We start from the raw sequence: 15,329 nt of genomic DNA, 5'->3' as shown, positions 1-15,329 counted from the left end.
TTGCGATCAAAATCGCAACCCCCGCTCACACACACACACACACACACACACACACACACACACACACACACACACACGCTTCCCAGATGGAAACCGGTAATGGGTGGGGTCCCTCCAACATGTGCACCTGTGATGAATGATAAGATAACTTCAGGGCTTGATATATGTGTGTGTGTGCGAGTGTGTGTGTGTGTGTGTGTGTGTGTGTATACACTTCCACCGACTGCATAAAATACACCCTCTGGCCATTTCATTAGGTACATTTCTGGCAACTCGACGATTCAAAGCTCATACAAGCACGATAACGAACATATCGGACAATGTCGATTAAAAGTACATTACAGTTAGGTGAGGGGGGGTGTACCTAATGGAGTGGCCAGTGAAAGTTTGGCGAGTCAATGAGCTGCTGTCGTATTACACAATCAGAGTTTGTCTGTGCTACTCTCAAACAACACCAATTTTCTGATTTGCTGCAAATATTTGCAGCGAACTAATCTGTGTTGTCGGCATATTTGCAAAGTCACACTTGTGATGCTGCGTTACACACACACACACACACACATATTCCATATAAGCGTTTCATCTGTTATTTTATTTATTTAAATTAGCTTCGACAATCATTTGTATAAACAGCATAGACACAAAAAAAAAAAAAAGCTGAAACAAAGGCGGATCTTGCAGTCAGACAAATATTTTATGATATGATTATGGGCTTGCCGTGAAAGCAACTCATCTCGGTCCGAGCAGAAGTTGGGCCCGGAGAAGTGGAAACATCAGAACAGCGCCACGGAATTTAATTGAAAATAATTTCTAGTTTATGCACAAACTGTGACGGAGTGATTTGGTTACTAGTGGCAGTTGCTAACAATTCATGTTCTTCACCAAAAGTTTTTTTTTTCCGTTTTTGTCGCTTGAGCTGCTCTCGTCGCTCAGCCTCATCGTATCCCCCCCGCCCCTCCCTCCTCGGGTCCTGAGGATATTTACCTTGACATCTCCTGTCTGACGCATGAACAAACATCCCCAAGACACCGGCAGAACACGGCCCAACTCTTCAGCTTGTTCAAAATGTTCTTTGCGTCACGTTTTTGAGACTTTTGGAATCGTTGGGCCAAGATTGAATTGTCATTTATCCGTTTAGAAACATCTCCAATGTTGTACATTGCATTCCGTGTGCGGGTGTGCCGTCATAACAGAGAACAGAAAGTTGATAAGAAGAAAAAACGTTTAATGATTCTGGGAAGGAGGGAGGGAGGGAAAGTGGGTCAGTGGCAACGGGAAGTCGCAAGAATAATTTTAAAAAAAAAGCACGAGGCAACTTGCGGCTACGTTAAAATGTGCAAAAGAAGAAAAATGGTGGGGGGCAACTAGCAACCTTTAGGTCACCTGCTGTCAATCCATATATACTGTACACACACACACACACACGACTTCAGTGTTTAACGCAATCACTCTAGTCTGCGTGTCCCTTCAGAACATTCTTTTTTATCAGGCCTCTCTTTGCCCGACAGCACAAAGTCCAAATGTTTATCTGAACGTCTGACTGACACACTAACTCCCCATGTGTGTGTGTGTGTGTGTGCGTGTGTGTGTGTGCGTTTACAGCACCTGTATGTTCACCAATCTGCAAAATGAATGCATTGCGACATACGTATATTCCTGACTTGCCATTCCTCATTCACAATTGAAAGGCAACTTAGTCACTAAATAATGATTAACTTTGGCCACGCTTGTATTTTCATCAAAGCGAGCTGGAATTTACGAGCGCACGCTAAAAAGACTGTAAAACGACTTGATGAGTCGACCGAAGAAGAATTTTTATTTTCATTCCGAGCGATTGTCAGCAGCTCATCGTAGTTTTTTAGTTCGGTGTGATGACGGCAATCGATCAATAAATAAAACGGATTAAAACAAAACAAAGAGTTCAGTTGTGCTAGTTAGCTGGTCGGTTAGTTACAACTTGTCACCAATTTAAATGTCCATGTTCAAATTGAACATGTTATATTTTTACGCAGTTATGGCGTGTGTGTGTGTGTGTGTCACTTCATGTCATCCATTAAGAAAGGGAGTGTATAACCCGAAGGCAGAACTGTAAATGCCGCTTTTCTCCTCCTCCTTTCCTACCCCTGCGGCCTCCCGTCCTCTTTCCCCCCCATCTTTCACGCTTCCCTCATCCATCCCTCCCTCCCTCCTTCCTTCCATCTCCCTCCTCACCCATCCCTCCCTCCCTCCCTCCATCCCCAGAGGCAATAAGCAGAGTAAACACAGCATCCACCTAACAGGATCCAGGATGCGCCGTTTCATTTGCATCCTAGTGCCTGAAAAGGCACACACACTTTCTCTCTTTCTTGCACGTTTTGTCATTTCTTTCTTTTTAGGACTTTTTATCGCAACTTTTCCTTTTTTGTCTTCTGTTGGCTCCCCCTTTTTTTTCCTCTTCTCAGTGTTAGTCATTTAATGGCGTGCATGAGGGTGAGTTGTCTGTTGTGCCCCGAGGCGGCAAATATTCAACATGATGACAAGTGTCGCTGGCGCCCTTTCTCCTCCTCCTCTACCTCTTCTTCCACTCCTCTTCTTATCAGTACATATGCAAAACTTTTTTTGCCTCAGGTCAATCTTCTTATTTAATTTTATCTTTCTCGCTAAGTCAAGGTTGAGAAATTACATCATTTTGTTCCATGACGCCAATCTAATTATCGAATGAAAATTACCCGTCGCCAAAAAAAAAAAAAAATTGTAATGTGTTCTCAACAAGAAAAACAGCACTTAATAATTTCGGGCATCACAATGTTTGTTTTCAATATTGCCACTAAAACACTAAAGGAGACAATTTCAATCAATTTTGCAATTTAGTCATTTCGACGCGTCATTCATCTTTGCGCCGCACGAGAAGCCAAAAATCAGCGGCGTTCCTCCCCCTGCCGTCTTTGTTGACTCGGCGCCGGGGTCGTGCCGGGGTCAGGATCCGTGCGCCGACGGCCCTCGCCCAGATCGCTCTTTGAGGCTCTCAGTGTGAGGCGGCCATGTTTAGTCTGCCGCACGCCGCGTCCATTTGGCTCCGAGCTGTCTCAACAAGACGCATCCGACCACCTCGGTGGCGCTTCTGGGCCCACCATCGCCCGCGTGTGTCAAAGTTTTTTGCCCCCAAAATTCTGCATCCAAATATCACAAAAACACAACACAGCAGTTGCCCCATTTTAACCTTTTTTATTAAGAAACATGAATGATGGCCATCACACTGAAAAGAAGAATAAACAATATACGATAAGGACACTCGCAGTTAAAAAAAAAAAAAAAAAAGTAGTTTGTGAAAACAAAAAAGCGACCACGTAGCTTAAATATGACATATTTTCTTTTGTCATGTGACCTGAACGTTTATCATCCTTCACTTTATTGATAAGTGATCATGTGGAAAGGGGCGGGGGGACACTTTTGGACTGCAATGTGACACCTTTGGTTAAACTCAGATAGACCAACCCCCTCACAATTGTAACACACACATACACACACACACACACACACACACACACACACACTATCAGCCCACCTGGCCAGTGGGAGCTCCATAGTGCAAAGTACTGTATGTAAATCTCCCATAGTGCATCTCCCCCCCCCCCTCTTGTATTTGTAACTGGCTTCACACACACACACACACACACACTTGGATAAATGGTCAGGTCCGAGCCAATCCACTCTAACACGTAACAAGGGGGCAATGAAATTGCAGAAGGTTGTTTGAAATTCTTTACCACAGTTTACGTTGCCTCCTTCCTTCCCCCAAAATCTTCATACACCAGAATAATGTTGTTCTTCACAAAGAGTCCTCCTTCTAGAATATTCCTCTAACCATTCAAGAATTTTGTCACACCAGAACATTTGTGTCCCATAACATTCCTTATTCTAGTCATTTATTTTTTTTAATATTCCAGAACATCCCCATATTCCGCGACATTTCTATTTCCAAAAATTCTTATATCGGAACATCCTTATTGTAGAATTTTACCACTCTAGAACATTTGTGTCCCACAACTTCCCTTACTCCAGAATATTCATTTATTCCAGAACATCTGCATTCTAGAACATTCCTATTCTAAAATATTCCCAAACCAGAACATCTGTGTCCCGTAATGTTCTGCATTGTAGAATATTCAAACATTCCGAAACATCCCTTATTCCAGATTAAACCCAAAATGGTGGCGGATGCAATAAAAAAAAAAAAAATTGTAACAAGAAGCACAAAAGTAACACCTGAAGCACATGTTTGTAACTGTTTGGACAAAGCAGAATATAAGATATATTAAAATTTATTCCCTTTATAAATAAATGCAAATACCCCTTTTACACACTCATACACACACACACACACGCACACACATTGCCACTATTTACACTTTCTACAAAGTCCATCGTCATCGCCGTCATCAACTTCATCATTGTGTGTAACCAGAGAGTCTCCATAAGGGGGGAAAAAAAAACGTGGTCTTTCAAAACGTGGCTAGCGAAAGCTGACCTGGCATTTATTCCACATTCTTGATGACCACCAAAAGGTCCAAGTTCCAATATGTAGCAAGTAGTTAGGGCTAGTCCTGCCATTACTGCAGCGTAATAGTTTACTAGCAAGATTTAATTGCGCACCAGTAGGTCAAAATTGACGTGGGACGAAACCTGTCTCATAGTTGAGAAAAAAGTGGGCTTATTTGTGACTGTTCAGCGAAATGGTTGACCGATAAGGTTAGAATTGTCTTACTACACGGACATTTAAATGGATCTCAAGGATATGGAGTACAGGCTCAGATGGTTTTCCGTACGAGTCGGCCATTTTAGAGTCTGTTTAGAAAGCCTCCATCTTGTATTGTGCTAGGTTACGATGCGTTGAGCACGGAGCGGCTGTAGAGGGTCTGGTAGTAGGCACCAGAGTCCATGGCCGCCGGTCCGGGGCTGTCGTAGATCTGCTTGGCGGCCACGGGTGAGCCGCTAGAGGTGTAGCTGTTGTACGCCATCACCTGGTCCTGGTAGGACTTGAGGTCCATCTTCTGCTCATTGGACATGAGGTTGGTAATGGAGAAGGGGTGGTTGAAGTTGTAGTGGGGGTCCAGGGACTTGAGAGCGTCGTTCTGAAGGTCCATGTGCTGGCCCATGGCGCCAGGTAGGAGGTGGGTGGACTGGGAATGGAAGATGGCGGCGGAGGAGGTGGGCGGCACAGCGCTAGGGGCAGGCGGCGGCGGCGGGCAGTCAAGCGGCACCAGTAAGGAGCTGACGGCAGTCCCGCAGGGCAGCGACTGGTCGTCAGACGAACCCGGGTGGGAGTTGTCCGAGTGGGCCGAGTCAGCTTCGTCTGAGCCTCCGCCCGCCGGGCTGCGGTCGCCCAACGCGTCGCCCCCCTTGCCTCCATCCTTCCCCGCCTTCTTGGACAGCTTGTCGTCGATTTTGAAGCGTTTCTGGCGTCGTAGGTAGCAACCGTTCTCAAACATGTTGCCCGACTGCGGGTGCAGAGTCCAGTAGGAGCCTTTGCCCGGTTTGTCTGGCGAGCGGGCCACCTTGACGAAACAGTCGTTGAAAGACAACGAATGGCGGATGGAGTTCTGCCAACGCTGCTGGTTCTCCCGGTAGTACGGGAACAAGTCCATGATCCACTGGTAGATCTCGTTGAGGGTTAGCATCTTGCTGCCGCTCTGCTGGATGGCCATGGTGATGAGCGAAATGTACGAGTAGGGCGGCTTAGCGTGGGTCAGCGAGCGGCGGTACGGCTTGGGCGGGATCTCCTTGGGCCCGGCACGGCTCAGAGCGGCGCCCGACGTGTAACCCAGCTGGCTCATGGACTGACCCATGTTCCCGTAGTGGGACAGGGAGCCGGGGGCGGCGCTCGGGCCCAGCTGGGTCAGCGAGCTCGAGCCCAGAGAGGGCGCCACTGGGGACAGCGGCATGTGGGCCGGTCCCGAGCCCATGGAGGCCAACGGGGACGTGCTGAGCCCCGAGCCGGGGTACGCCATGTTCAGGCCGCCGCCTCCACCGCTGCCTGCCGGATTAAGGTTGATGTAACTGTTGATGGGCCCCATGGAGCTCACCGAAGCCAAGGCGGCGTTCATGCTGCTGGGCGAGGAATACATCTGAAACACAGACAACACCATTTTCGATTGTGCTTTTCCTCATTAAGGTTGCGAGTGAGCTATTATCAATCTGAGCCGATTTTAGACCCGCTGATCAGTAATTTTTTCAATAACTAATTGATCACACTGGTGAAAGATTTTTGTAAAATTTTGTAGATTTATTCGTTGTTCATTCTGAATCTACCCTGTTTCTTCTCTAACCCATCATGTTTGAATTTAATTTTTTAATGGTAATATTTGAATTTAACCATGCACTAACTTTTCCTTTACAGAAACTTGAAATTGATTGTGGGTATTTTATGATCACTGTACTATTCTGTGTTGGATGTGCGCCTTTGAGGGACGTCCAGCGCGTTAGGTTTGTGGCCATTTTGTATTTTGCTGCTATTTTCTTGAATTCACCCAAAATTGGACTACCAAGAAAAATAAATGTATATAAATTGAAAAGTGTGAAGTTTTTTTTTGAAATTGTGAAGGAGTCTTTTCGTGAGTGCCTTCTTCTTCTTCGCGTCAATGCACAATGAAGCTCTCAGTGCGCGCGGATTTCACACTCACGCGTGAACGTCAAAGTGCGTAAAAAGCGCGTCACACAGCTCCCGTACGCTGCCCCCCCCCCCCCTTTTCCTCGCCGTGCACGGAAAAACGCAAGGAGCTCCCAAAAATTTCGAGATGTTTAAAAAAAAAAAAAAAAGAAATGTATAAATATGAGCTATAGTATTTCGCTTAAAGTTCGAAGTGGGAAAAGTTGAGCCCTCACGCGTACTTTGGGTTAAATATTAACAACGTGGTAATTTCATCAGAAGTTGATTACGTTAACTTTTAATTTAATTATCACTTCTACTTGAAACTTTTGTGCGTTTGAATTACTTTACAGGTGAATGCGTCTGAATTTGTTTTCTCCCTTAAACGAAACTGCAATTACGTCACTAAATGGGAACAATTCATCTTTAAAAAAAAAAAATACACAATGTTCCGATTAGCACTGTGAAATAGAGATTGAATTATTTTACCTTTGTCAGGTAAAAAATACTTTTGGCGTTTCAAATATATTTATTTATGTTCTAAGGAAAGGTAAAATAAATATAAATAAATAAATCGAAAATATACCAAGTCAAGTTTAGTTAGGCCTGGAAAACGTCACGTATTTTATGTTGTTTTTACCTATAACGCAAAATAAATTCTTTGTACCTTTCCTGTACCATATGTAGGCCTATTTTCTTTTTTCTTTATTCTCTGGCATAGAAAATACTCGTCACTTTTTATCTGTTAATTTTAGCCTGTATATTTTTATTTTCAGTGTATTTTATGCTGCTCTTATCTAAGGTTTTATGGTGTAATATGTTTAGATAAATTTGTGTTCTTTTGGGCCTTTAAATTAATTGTAATTATTGACTGTTATTTTGACATATAAATGTCTGTAATTATAAATTTTTATGCGCTCTTTCTAGCCTGAAAAACGTGTTTATACGCAGCTATTTTTTGGCCCTTAGCTTTAGTTATAGATCATTCTATATTATTTCATTATATATAATTTCGTATTCTTAAATTGAAACACTAAATATAGGCTATGTATGAAAGTAAATGAAGTAATTGCGCAAACTGAAGTTTTTTCCATTAGTTTAAAAAATAAATCTTTAATCAAGACAACACCAATAAGAGGTAGGTGTTTAAATTTTTGGAGCAGTGTTGGTGCAAAGTAAAATAAAGTGTTCCTTGTCCTCACCTCACTGGCCTCGCTGTAGAAAGTATTCCACTCAGGTAGGTCGTGGGCTTCCATCTTCACAGAGCTCAACATCCCCACAAAGAAACACTTGGAGAACTGGACGAGCTACTCGCACTTTTTTTTTTTATTATTCACACTTTTTCCTCCGTTTGAAAAAAAAAAAAAAGTTACGCTCCTCGGCAACACGTTAAAGAAAAAAAAAACTCCGCTGATATGGAAAAGTTGTGTCAAGGAACTAAAAGTTCATCGGCCCATTGTTTCCCAGCTGTTTGCAGACTGGAGGCCCGTGGCGTGACGTGCGGGCCCGGAGGACGCTGGGTGTCAGACGGGACGAGCAAAAAACGGCGTGAGGACTACCGCTAGCTTCATTCTCACCCCTTTATAAGGTACAGTCCACTCCCCCATTCGCAAGGTACAGTCCACTCCCCCACTCGCAAGGTACGGCCCACTCCCGACAGACCCACACCCACCCCGCTCCCCCCCTCCCGTCCTGCACATTTCAATGTGGAGCCAGTCAGGAAGAAGGCTCGCGCAAAAAAGGCCGATGTGGCCCCCTGGCGTGCTGTTTATTGGCCTGGTCGGACTGGCGGCCACCCCGGTTGCAGCAGTACCCCGAACAAAAAGCCCATTAAAAGTTAAGATAGCAGCATTTAAAGCGCGCAAGTGAAATCAAGTTAAAATAAAAAGTGCGCATGGGAAGAAAAGTTGGGGGGGGGATCCGTCAGTTTGTGACCCGAGGGTTGGGGTGGGGGTGGGGTGTATAGAGGAGGCGTGAAAGTCGTTAATTCCCGCGGCTGTCACCTTCTTGGAAGCTTTAACACGTTGGCAAAAAGGAAGACTTTTACAAGGCTGCAAATTTACCTAAAAAGTCCCATAAAATCAAACGAAGTCACTCATGCATAGGTTATAGGAAGATTATTAATAAGAATATTTAGAATGCATGCATGATGCGTCACAAGAGCAATTATTAAATAGCACAATAACAAATAGAATGCTGAAAATGAAAATAAATTAGAATTGAGTGGTCGGTTTATTTCAAACTGCTCCCTAAATGAAAATATAAGAATTTAAAAAATGCAACATTTGTAATGCGTAATGCCAACTAAAATCATTTTCATGGGGTTTTCTTTTTGCATATTAAAGAAATAGAAACATTTCATTATTTTATGTTCTTCTTTGGCCTTTTGCTTGCATTTTCTTGCGTCATTATCGCCAGTACAATTAAAATATTAATTGAAGACTTTTCAATTAACTCACCTTACATGTAGTATTCTAGTTGGCCAACATGATAGAATTATTTATTTTATTTTATTTTCAATCCTTATTAATGTAACGTAGTGTAATGTATGCGCAAGGCTGGAATACACAAGACAGCCGGGCGTGTGCATGTGAATGGCGGCCGTCTCAATGGACATGTAATGACGCGCACGCAGGAGGTCGTCGGCGGGGATTAATACAGCAGGGAAAGGGTCGGGGGGGCTGGGGGGCACACACACGCTTGCACCTGCATCAAGGATAGGAAGGATCAAGGGGAACACCTCTGTGCGTGCGTAATGATGTAATTACAACAGCTAATTCTGTTAGTGACGTCATCTACGCAAGGAAAAGGCAACTTTTAGGAACGATATCACGACTAGAGAAATGATTGGAAATACTCGGGAATATTGATAAACGTTTGAGAAAGTACCATTGAATGTTTTTTACGCATCAGCTTGAAAGCTTAAATGTCGTGATGTACATTTTTTTTCCCATAAAACTTTTTTTCTTGTATCAATAAAATTTGCCAAAAGAAAAGGGTTGGAAAAAATATTTTAAAACTCCTTGTAAAAAAAAAAAAAAAAAACGGTACAACGAAAAACGACTTTTTCAACGACTTCAAATTAAATCCTTGATTTCAAATTCGCATCTGGAAGGTGTTTTGTGTGTGCGCGTGGCCTCCCTGGCTGCTTTCCTTTGCATGTCAATAGTCCCTTCGTGGCACATTAGCACTTGCATAATTGTCCCCACAAAGGCGGTTAATGAGTTGACACTTTAAGAAAGCCACTTCCACGTTCATTTCCTCTCGCTGCTTTTCTCCTTGAACATGACCATCAGATTCAGTAGCACGTCACATCATGGCGATTCAGTTAAGTGCAGTACCATATATATCACGCAGCAGCGCAACGGCGACATCTAGTGGTCAAAATTATATGGACATCGTTTTTAGAGACCACGCGACCGTACAGTACAAGCTGAGCGCGTTTCAAAATGATTGATATGGCAATTGTTATACAAAACTCAAAGTTCCCCCGCAATAACTTATTTAAAATGAAATCATTTCTGCTTGATTGACAGACCTCATGATGAGATGATCCCAGTCGAGATGATGACCTCTGCACCAGGTCAGGGGAGGACATTTAATTGAAAGGATAAAATAAACACCAAGACAATCGTGTCTTTTTTTCATCTGGTTTATTCCCCACCGGGTCGTTTTGTACAAGAAGCGGCAGTCAAAAGACGAAAAGAGCAGATTGGTCGTCACCATGGCGACGCCGCGAGGAGGCGGGACACTTCTGCACAAGGCACTTGTCTTACACCGTTAGCATTAGCATATAGCCATATAGATTGTATACACATACATTGGCTTTGGTTTGATTCGTCTGTGCGAGGAACATTCTGGTTCTGCAAAAAGGAAAAAAAAAAAGCTCCAACAAACTACTAAATTACTTTTTTGGAAAAAAAAAAAAAAAGACAAACTATTACAAAAAAAAAAACTTGTCAGTAATGTCGCGCAACCGTTTTAATAACAGCTTGTAAATTAGAGGATTGCACTTGAAACAACCAGGAACCTTCTAAAAGGAAACACTTGTTTGTCTTCTACATTCACCCACTGGCAGGCAGGCCACATGACAGTAATTGTGTGCGTCCATTGATTAATTGCTTGATGAATGTTTTTTTTTTTTTTTGTCTTTCTGTTAGTGAGGCAAGTGGTGCCGTATTTCTTTGGGGACATTTTTAACTGGCCTTGATGACAAGGAACTACATTGAAGTGAGTTGAGGAGCTTTATTGAGACAAAAGTAGTGCTATGCTGCCATCTTGTGGCAATTAAAAAAAGATTGGTCATCTGTCTTCATGTCTTTCAATCTTTGTGAAGGGATGTTTTGGCTGGTCCATACAGGGAAACCATGAGTTGTATCTTGTCTTTCAATCTTTGAGTGGGATCACCCTTGGTATCCCCCTTGGTATCCCATTTTTGAGTGGACAATTTGTCCGATCCACACAATGTCAATGCTAGAATTAGTTTGTGCACCGTAATTTTCGTGAGGAAAATAAGAGTGAGCACTTGATGGCCCACACTGAGGTTATACAGAGTAGTAGAATCATGTTTGTGTGTTCCACCTGCCTGCCTTTGTTCCAGGTTGCCACAGAAACCATCATCACGTCTCCCGTTCCTTCTTGACGGTGACGTCGCCGCTCTGGGCCGCGGCTCCGTTGGCACCACCGCCAGGCCCCCCTGGTCCACCGGGCCCCGCTCCCGGCGGGGCGGCTGACGGGGCACCCCCAACACCAGTGCCCAGGATTGTGGACACCTCACCCTGCATGAATGCCCAGGGGGGGCTGTTGTTTGACGTGTCCAACGGACAGCGCTCACCGCTGGGGCAGTATACTTCACCGTCACCCCGCCGGCTCTGGATGTACACTCTGGTGCATGGGAAGCAGAACCTGTACGTAGATACATACAAAGTAAATACATAAATGCAACATTATACTTTATTTTTCTCAAAATATTCAACTTGTATTTTGGAAATATCCGCTATCACTTATCAGAGCTAAGCTAAAATGTATTAACATTCCTTTTTGCATGTTAGAAAAGTTTGACTGAAATTGTAGGAAAAGGATGCATTTCTGAATAGGCTGATCATTTTTTTTTTATTATCTTTTGCCTACCCCTTAGTGTGTTGGTTGATACATACCTGTGTCCTGGCACAGACGGACATTGTACAAAGTGTGTGTCCTCCAGCCGCTCGTGGCACAGCGTGCAGGACAAGGTGCTTCCGGTCAGGCTGCTGCCGGCCGACGTGGAGCCCAGTTCGGACGCTCCGCTGTGGGGCAGGGCTGCGGCGGCAGTAGTGGCTGCCTCGGATGAGCTGCCGGACGACAGCGGCTCCCCTCCGGCGCGGGCGGTGAGAGGCCTCGGCTGCCTGGCCGGGGACGACGCTGGCTTGGGGCTTGTCTGGCTAACAGAGGCCGATGACGAGGGCAAGCCGGCGCTCTTACTGGAGCCGGCGTGGCCCTGGGATTGCGACTTGGGCTGGGACGAGCTCAGCTCCCGTTCGAGCTCCGGCGTGATGAAGGGGGCGATGCCCATGCCAATGCCCAGTTGGCGGCGGTTCATCTCAGCCAGCACCGGCGCCGGGAATATCATCGGGCTGCTCATAGGGGCCGTCCTGGCAGTCAGGCCCGCCGGCATGCCCGCCAGCAGCCCGTGGGGGATCCCCGCTATGCTCTGAGTCACTAGATTCGGGGGTATGGCCGCCCCGATCATGGGTCTACGGCTCCCACTGGGACTCTGGCGGTTCACTTCTTGCGGCGGCTGCCCGTCGCGGTGCAGCCCATTCGGCGGTACGCGAGCGGCGGCCACGTTGCCACTCTCCCCTCTGCCACCACGGTCAAAGCGCTCACCATGCGACCGCTGGCCGTCTGTCGCCGGTTCTCCGCGGCCGGGCGCGGCGTGCTTGTGAGGCGAGGGTCCCGGTCCAGGCGAGCGGACGTTCCCGTCCTGCATGCCGTGGCTGCGCTTCAGCTGCCGCGCGCTAGCGATCAGAAACTCAATCTGGTTGGCGCCCTCGTAGTTGACGCAGCCGCGGCACACCACCTCGCTAAAGTCCCACACCACCGTCCAGGGCATCTTGGGCAGGTCGCACAGGTAACACCACTGGCGCCGCGAGGACGAGGAAGGCGATGACATGACGGCCGGACAGCGAGCCAGCGGACAGGCGAGCTAGCCGGCTAACCCGAGCTAGCACACGTTAGCTAACTTAACCTATTTATCTAAAAAGTTGCGTTAAGAGCGCTATTTGCTAATTAGCTTCTCTTTCAGCTGTCTCAGGCACGTTTGGGAACAACCACGAGCATACTATCAATACAAAGCGAGATAAAACTTTGTTGATTTGGACGATTTCTTCCACACATACCCAATTTGTTTACCCACTTCGGCCTGTTCTTGACTGCTGTCAACCCGCTCTTGCAAAAAAAAAAAAAAAAACGCTTGGAGCGTTACCTAATGCTTTGGGGTGCATTATGGGCGATGTAGTTTATTCAGTCGCGCTCTTTCAATACAAACCAACGCATCACGTGTGCTTGTCGGATAGTTGCCGCAGGAACTTCTGATAACCGCTCTCGCGATATTTCCATGACTTGCGCAAAAGCGCAGCATAAATGCGTAATCTGGCGTGGTGCATTGTGGGTCATGTAGTCTATTTGTTGGACCTTTAATGCAAACTGATACAACACGTCTGATTTTTTAACTACAAACATGGCTGAGGTTGTGCGGTACCCTAAGGTCACAGTTCAATTGTGGCTACACGCACATGTGCATTTACCTTTTTAACACGCGCCCCAGCAAATGGAAGACTTTTATGTAATTTATCAACATTAAAATGCCTCGAGATGTTTCATCCTCGTCGAGCGAGGACGAAGCGGATAACCCGCCCGCAGAACCGTCGTTAGGGCAAAAGGAAAGCGGTAAGTTGGCACTTTAACATGGATAGCTCCTGAATTTAAAATGTGTTTAAATGTATTTTACGAGTTGTTGAATTATGTTTTGACAGAAAAGAGCAGCAAGTATCAGTGTCCCGATGACTTCGTGAGCTTCGACCACAAGCCTTGCCGAAGCACGCTGATTGACCGCTTGAAGAAAAAAAAGAGCGAACTTTGGCTTATTAAAGCCCCTGCCAACTTTGATCCACGATGGTTTGTCGCTTCTTTAATTGCTTTGTTTTTCCATTTTTCACTCACTTAGGTCGCATTAAAGCTCCAAAGAAATAGTCAAATCAATTAAAGGACCGTCAACAAATTAGGACGTCTTATGAAAGGTATTTGTTACTTTTAATGCCATGACCTGTCATGGACAAAGAAACTTAAAAGATTTATTTTTTTGCGTGACTAATGCCCCCCTCCCAAATCTGTGAGTAGGCAAATCTTTGTCACACTGGTTCTTGCATCATCATTGTGATTAAAATCTAAATGCTAACTGAATACTATTCTCGTGTGAAGCATAATTCCTGATTTTTGCTTTCGCAGTTTGCAAGGAGCGAGCGTGAATCTTTCCGGGTTTCAGACGCTGAAGCTTCCTTCTGCCGCGGACGCAGGAGAACGCCACGGCCAACATGTCTACAACATCCTGGCATCCAGTCACTGCACCAATGATCTCCGCTTGCTCACCACAGATTCGTCATCGCCGGCGGTGGGGCCCGCCTTCTCTGGCATACTGAGTGTGAGTGAAAGCTACGGGGGCGACCAGATGCCACCCTGCGTCGTCCACACCTCGCCCGCGCCGGCCATCCCGGCCGGACTCAAACAGAGATTCCAGCCCTTCGGAAGCAAGACGCCTACCACATCGCAGGAGACGCAGGTTGAGGACAGGAAGAGAAAGAAGAAGAAAAAGAAAGACAGGGAAATTAAAATAGAGGAAGAGGAGGAAGAAGTGATGATCAAACAGGAAGTTGAGGAACCTGCCCAGGAACATACCGAGAGAAAAAGCAGGAAGAGGAGGAAAAAGGACACGGAAGAGGTGGCAATTGCGGAAGTGAAGACTGAAGTGGATGTGGACGCTTTTTACCAAGAGGACGGCTTGGCAAAGAAGAAGAAAAAGAAGAAAAAAAGCAAAACAGCTGATGACTAAATGTCATCAGGTCAGACTGAACTTTGATTGTGCTCTTTTTTTATTAAACAGAAGAGTCCAAAACAAACATTTATTCTTCATCATGTTGTCCATGTCCGCTGACTCTTGGTGACATGTGCACTGCACCCTGGACTGGTTGCCAGCTCGTCTAGATTATCAGTTGCACAATCAATCGCTTGCTTACATTTATATTTAGGAATGTGCAAACTCTGTACAGGAATTGAACCAAGAACTTCTTGACTGTGATGCACACATATCAAGTTGAAATATAATAAGTGTGTATTTTCATCTCTCTTGTGTACTTTTTTTAGCCCACATATTCGTTAGTTTTAAAATTCTCAAGCACATCTCAATTCATTCTTAGCATGGCCAGCAGGTGGCACCAGAATCCACCTTTTCCTCCAGGGGGCGCTACAGCTTCACAGTTCCTCAACCCGTCAGTGTGTGTTTTCATGTGTTTAGTCAAGAGTATTGGCCCTTGTCTTTGCACCAGTGTGTGGTCCTGACTACTGAAAAGCTCCAGCATCTGCTCATGCGGGCACTGAGACCGTTATAAATGGACATGGCACACATTTTTGAGATTTTGTTGGATTGCTGCCAAATTTGAACCGTTACAAA

At 45.3% G+C, this 15,329-nt stretch overlaps 3 protein-coding genes across 4 annotated transcripts; 1 reads left to right on the top strand and 2 right to left on the bottom strand.

Moving 5' to 3' along the window:
• Nucleotides 1-3,189: 3,189 nt before the first annotated feature.
• On the bottom strand, nt 3,190-8,168 carry foxa3 (forkhead box A3). Its single transcript, XM_049726417.2, has 2 exons — nt 7,828-8,168; nt 3,190-6,104 (listed from the first exon to the last, which is right to left on the bottom strand). The coding sequence occupies exons 1-2, from the start codon at nt 7,897-7,899 to the stop codon at nt 4,860-4,862; spliced, it is 1,317 nt and encodes a 438-aa protein (XP_049582374.1). The 5' UTR covers nt 7,900-8,168; the 3' UTR covers nt 3,190-4,859.
• A 2,144-nt stretch (nt 8,169-10,312) lies between these two features.
• Nucleotides 10,313-13,085, bottom strand: irf2bp1 (interferon regulatory factor 2 binding protein 1). Of its 2 annotated transcripts, XM_049726419.2 has the most exons (3): nt 11,782-13,085; nt 11,211-11,530; nt 10,313-10,488 (listed from the first exon to the last, which is right to left on the bottom strand). In XM_049726419.2, the coding sequence occupies exons 1-2, from the start codon at nt 12,774-12,776 to the stop codon at nt 11,245-11,247; spliced, it is 1,281 nt and encodes a 426-aa protein (XP_049582376.1). In that variant the 5' UTR covers nt 12,777-13,085; the 3' UTR covers nt 10,313-10,488; nt 11,211-11,244. The 2 variants fall into 2 exon arrangements, with proteins under 2 accessions (XP_049582376.1, XP_049582375.1); XM_049726418.2 differs by lacking the exon at nt 10,313-10,488 and having other exon boundaries at nt 10,543-11,530.
• A 238-nt stretch (nt 13,086-13,323) lies between these two features.
• On the top strand, nt 13,324-14,999 carry polr1g (RNA polymerase I subunit G). Its single transcript, XM_049726426.2, has 3 exons — nt 13,324-13,552; nt 13,639-13,780; nt 14,111-14,999. The coding sequence occupies exons 1-3, from the start codon at nt 13,468-13,470 to the stop codon at nt 14,709-14,711; spliced, it is 828 nt and encodes a 275-aa protein (XP_049582383.1). The 5' UTR covers nt 13,324-13,467; the 3' UTR covers nt 14,712-14,999.
• The last annotated feature ends 330 nt before the right edge of the window (nt 15,000-15,329 follow it).

This window comes from Syngnathus scovelli, chromosome 7, assembly GCF_024217435.2.
Source record: "Syngnathus scovelli strain Florida chromosome 7, RoL_Ssco_1.2, whole genome shotgun sequence".
NCBI lineage: Eukaryota > Metazoa > Chordata > Actinopteri > Syngnathiformes > Syngnathidae > Syngnathus > Syngnathus scovelli.
The sequence above is the reverse complement of the archived record's forward strand: the minus strand, read 5'-3'. Positions and strand labels throughout refer to the sequence as shown.

Excerpts from the sequence above, each read along its gene's own strand:
- foxa3 (XM_049726417.2), bottom strand. The coding sequence starts at position 7,899 with ATGTTGAGCTCTGTGAAGATGGAAGCCCACGACCTACCTGAGTGGAAT. Across the intron at positions 6,105-7,827 it reads TCTACAGCGAGGCCAGTGAG|ATGTATTCCTCGCCCAGCAG; the intron begins GTGAGGACAAGG and ends TCTGTGTTTCAG.
- irf2bp1 (XM_049726419.2), bottom strand. The coding sequence starts at position 12,776 with ATGTCATCGCCTTCCTCGTCCTCGCGGCGCCAGTGGTGTTACCTGTGC. Across the intron at positions 11,531-11,781 it reads CCGTCTGTGCCAGGACACAG|GTTCTGCTTCCCATGCACCA; the intron begins GTATGTATCAAC and ends ATCTACGTACAG.
- polr1g (XM_049726426.2), top strand. The coding sequence starts at position 13,468 with ATGCCTCGAGATGTTTCATCCTCGTCGAGCGAGGACGAAGCGGATAAC. Across the intron at positions 13,553-13,638 it reads GTTAGGGCAAAAGGAAAGCG|AAAAGAGCAGCAAGTATCAG; the intron begins GTAAGTTGGCAC and ends ATGTTTTGACAG. Across the intron at positions 13,781-14,110 it reads GCCAACTTTGATCCACGATG|TTTGCAAGGAGCGAGCGTGA; the intron begins GTTTGTCGCTTC and ends TTGCTTTCGCAG.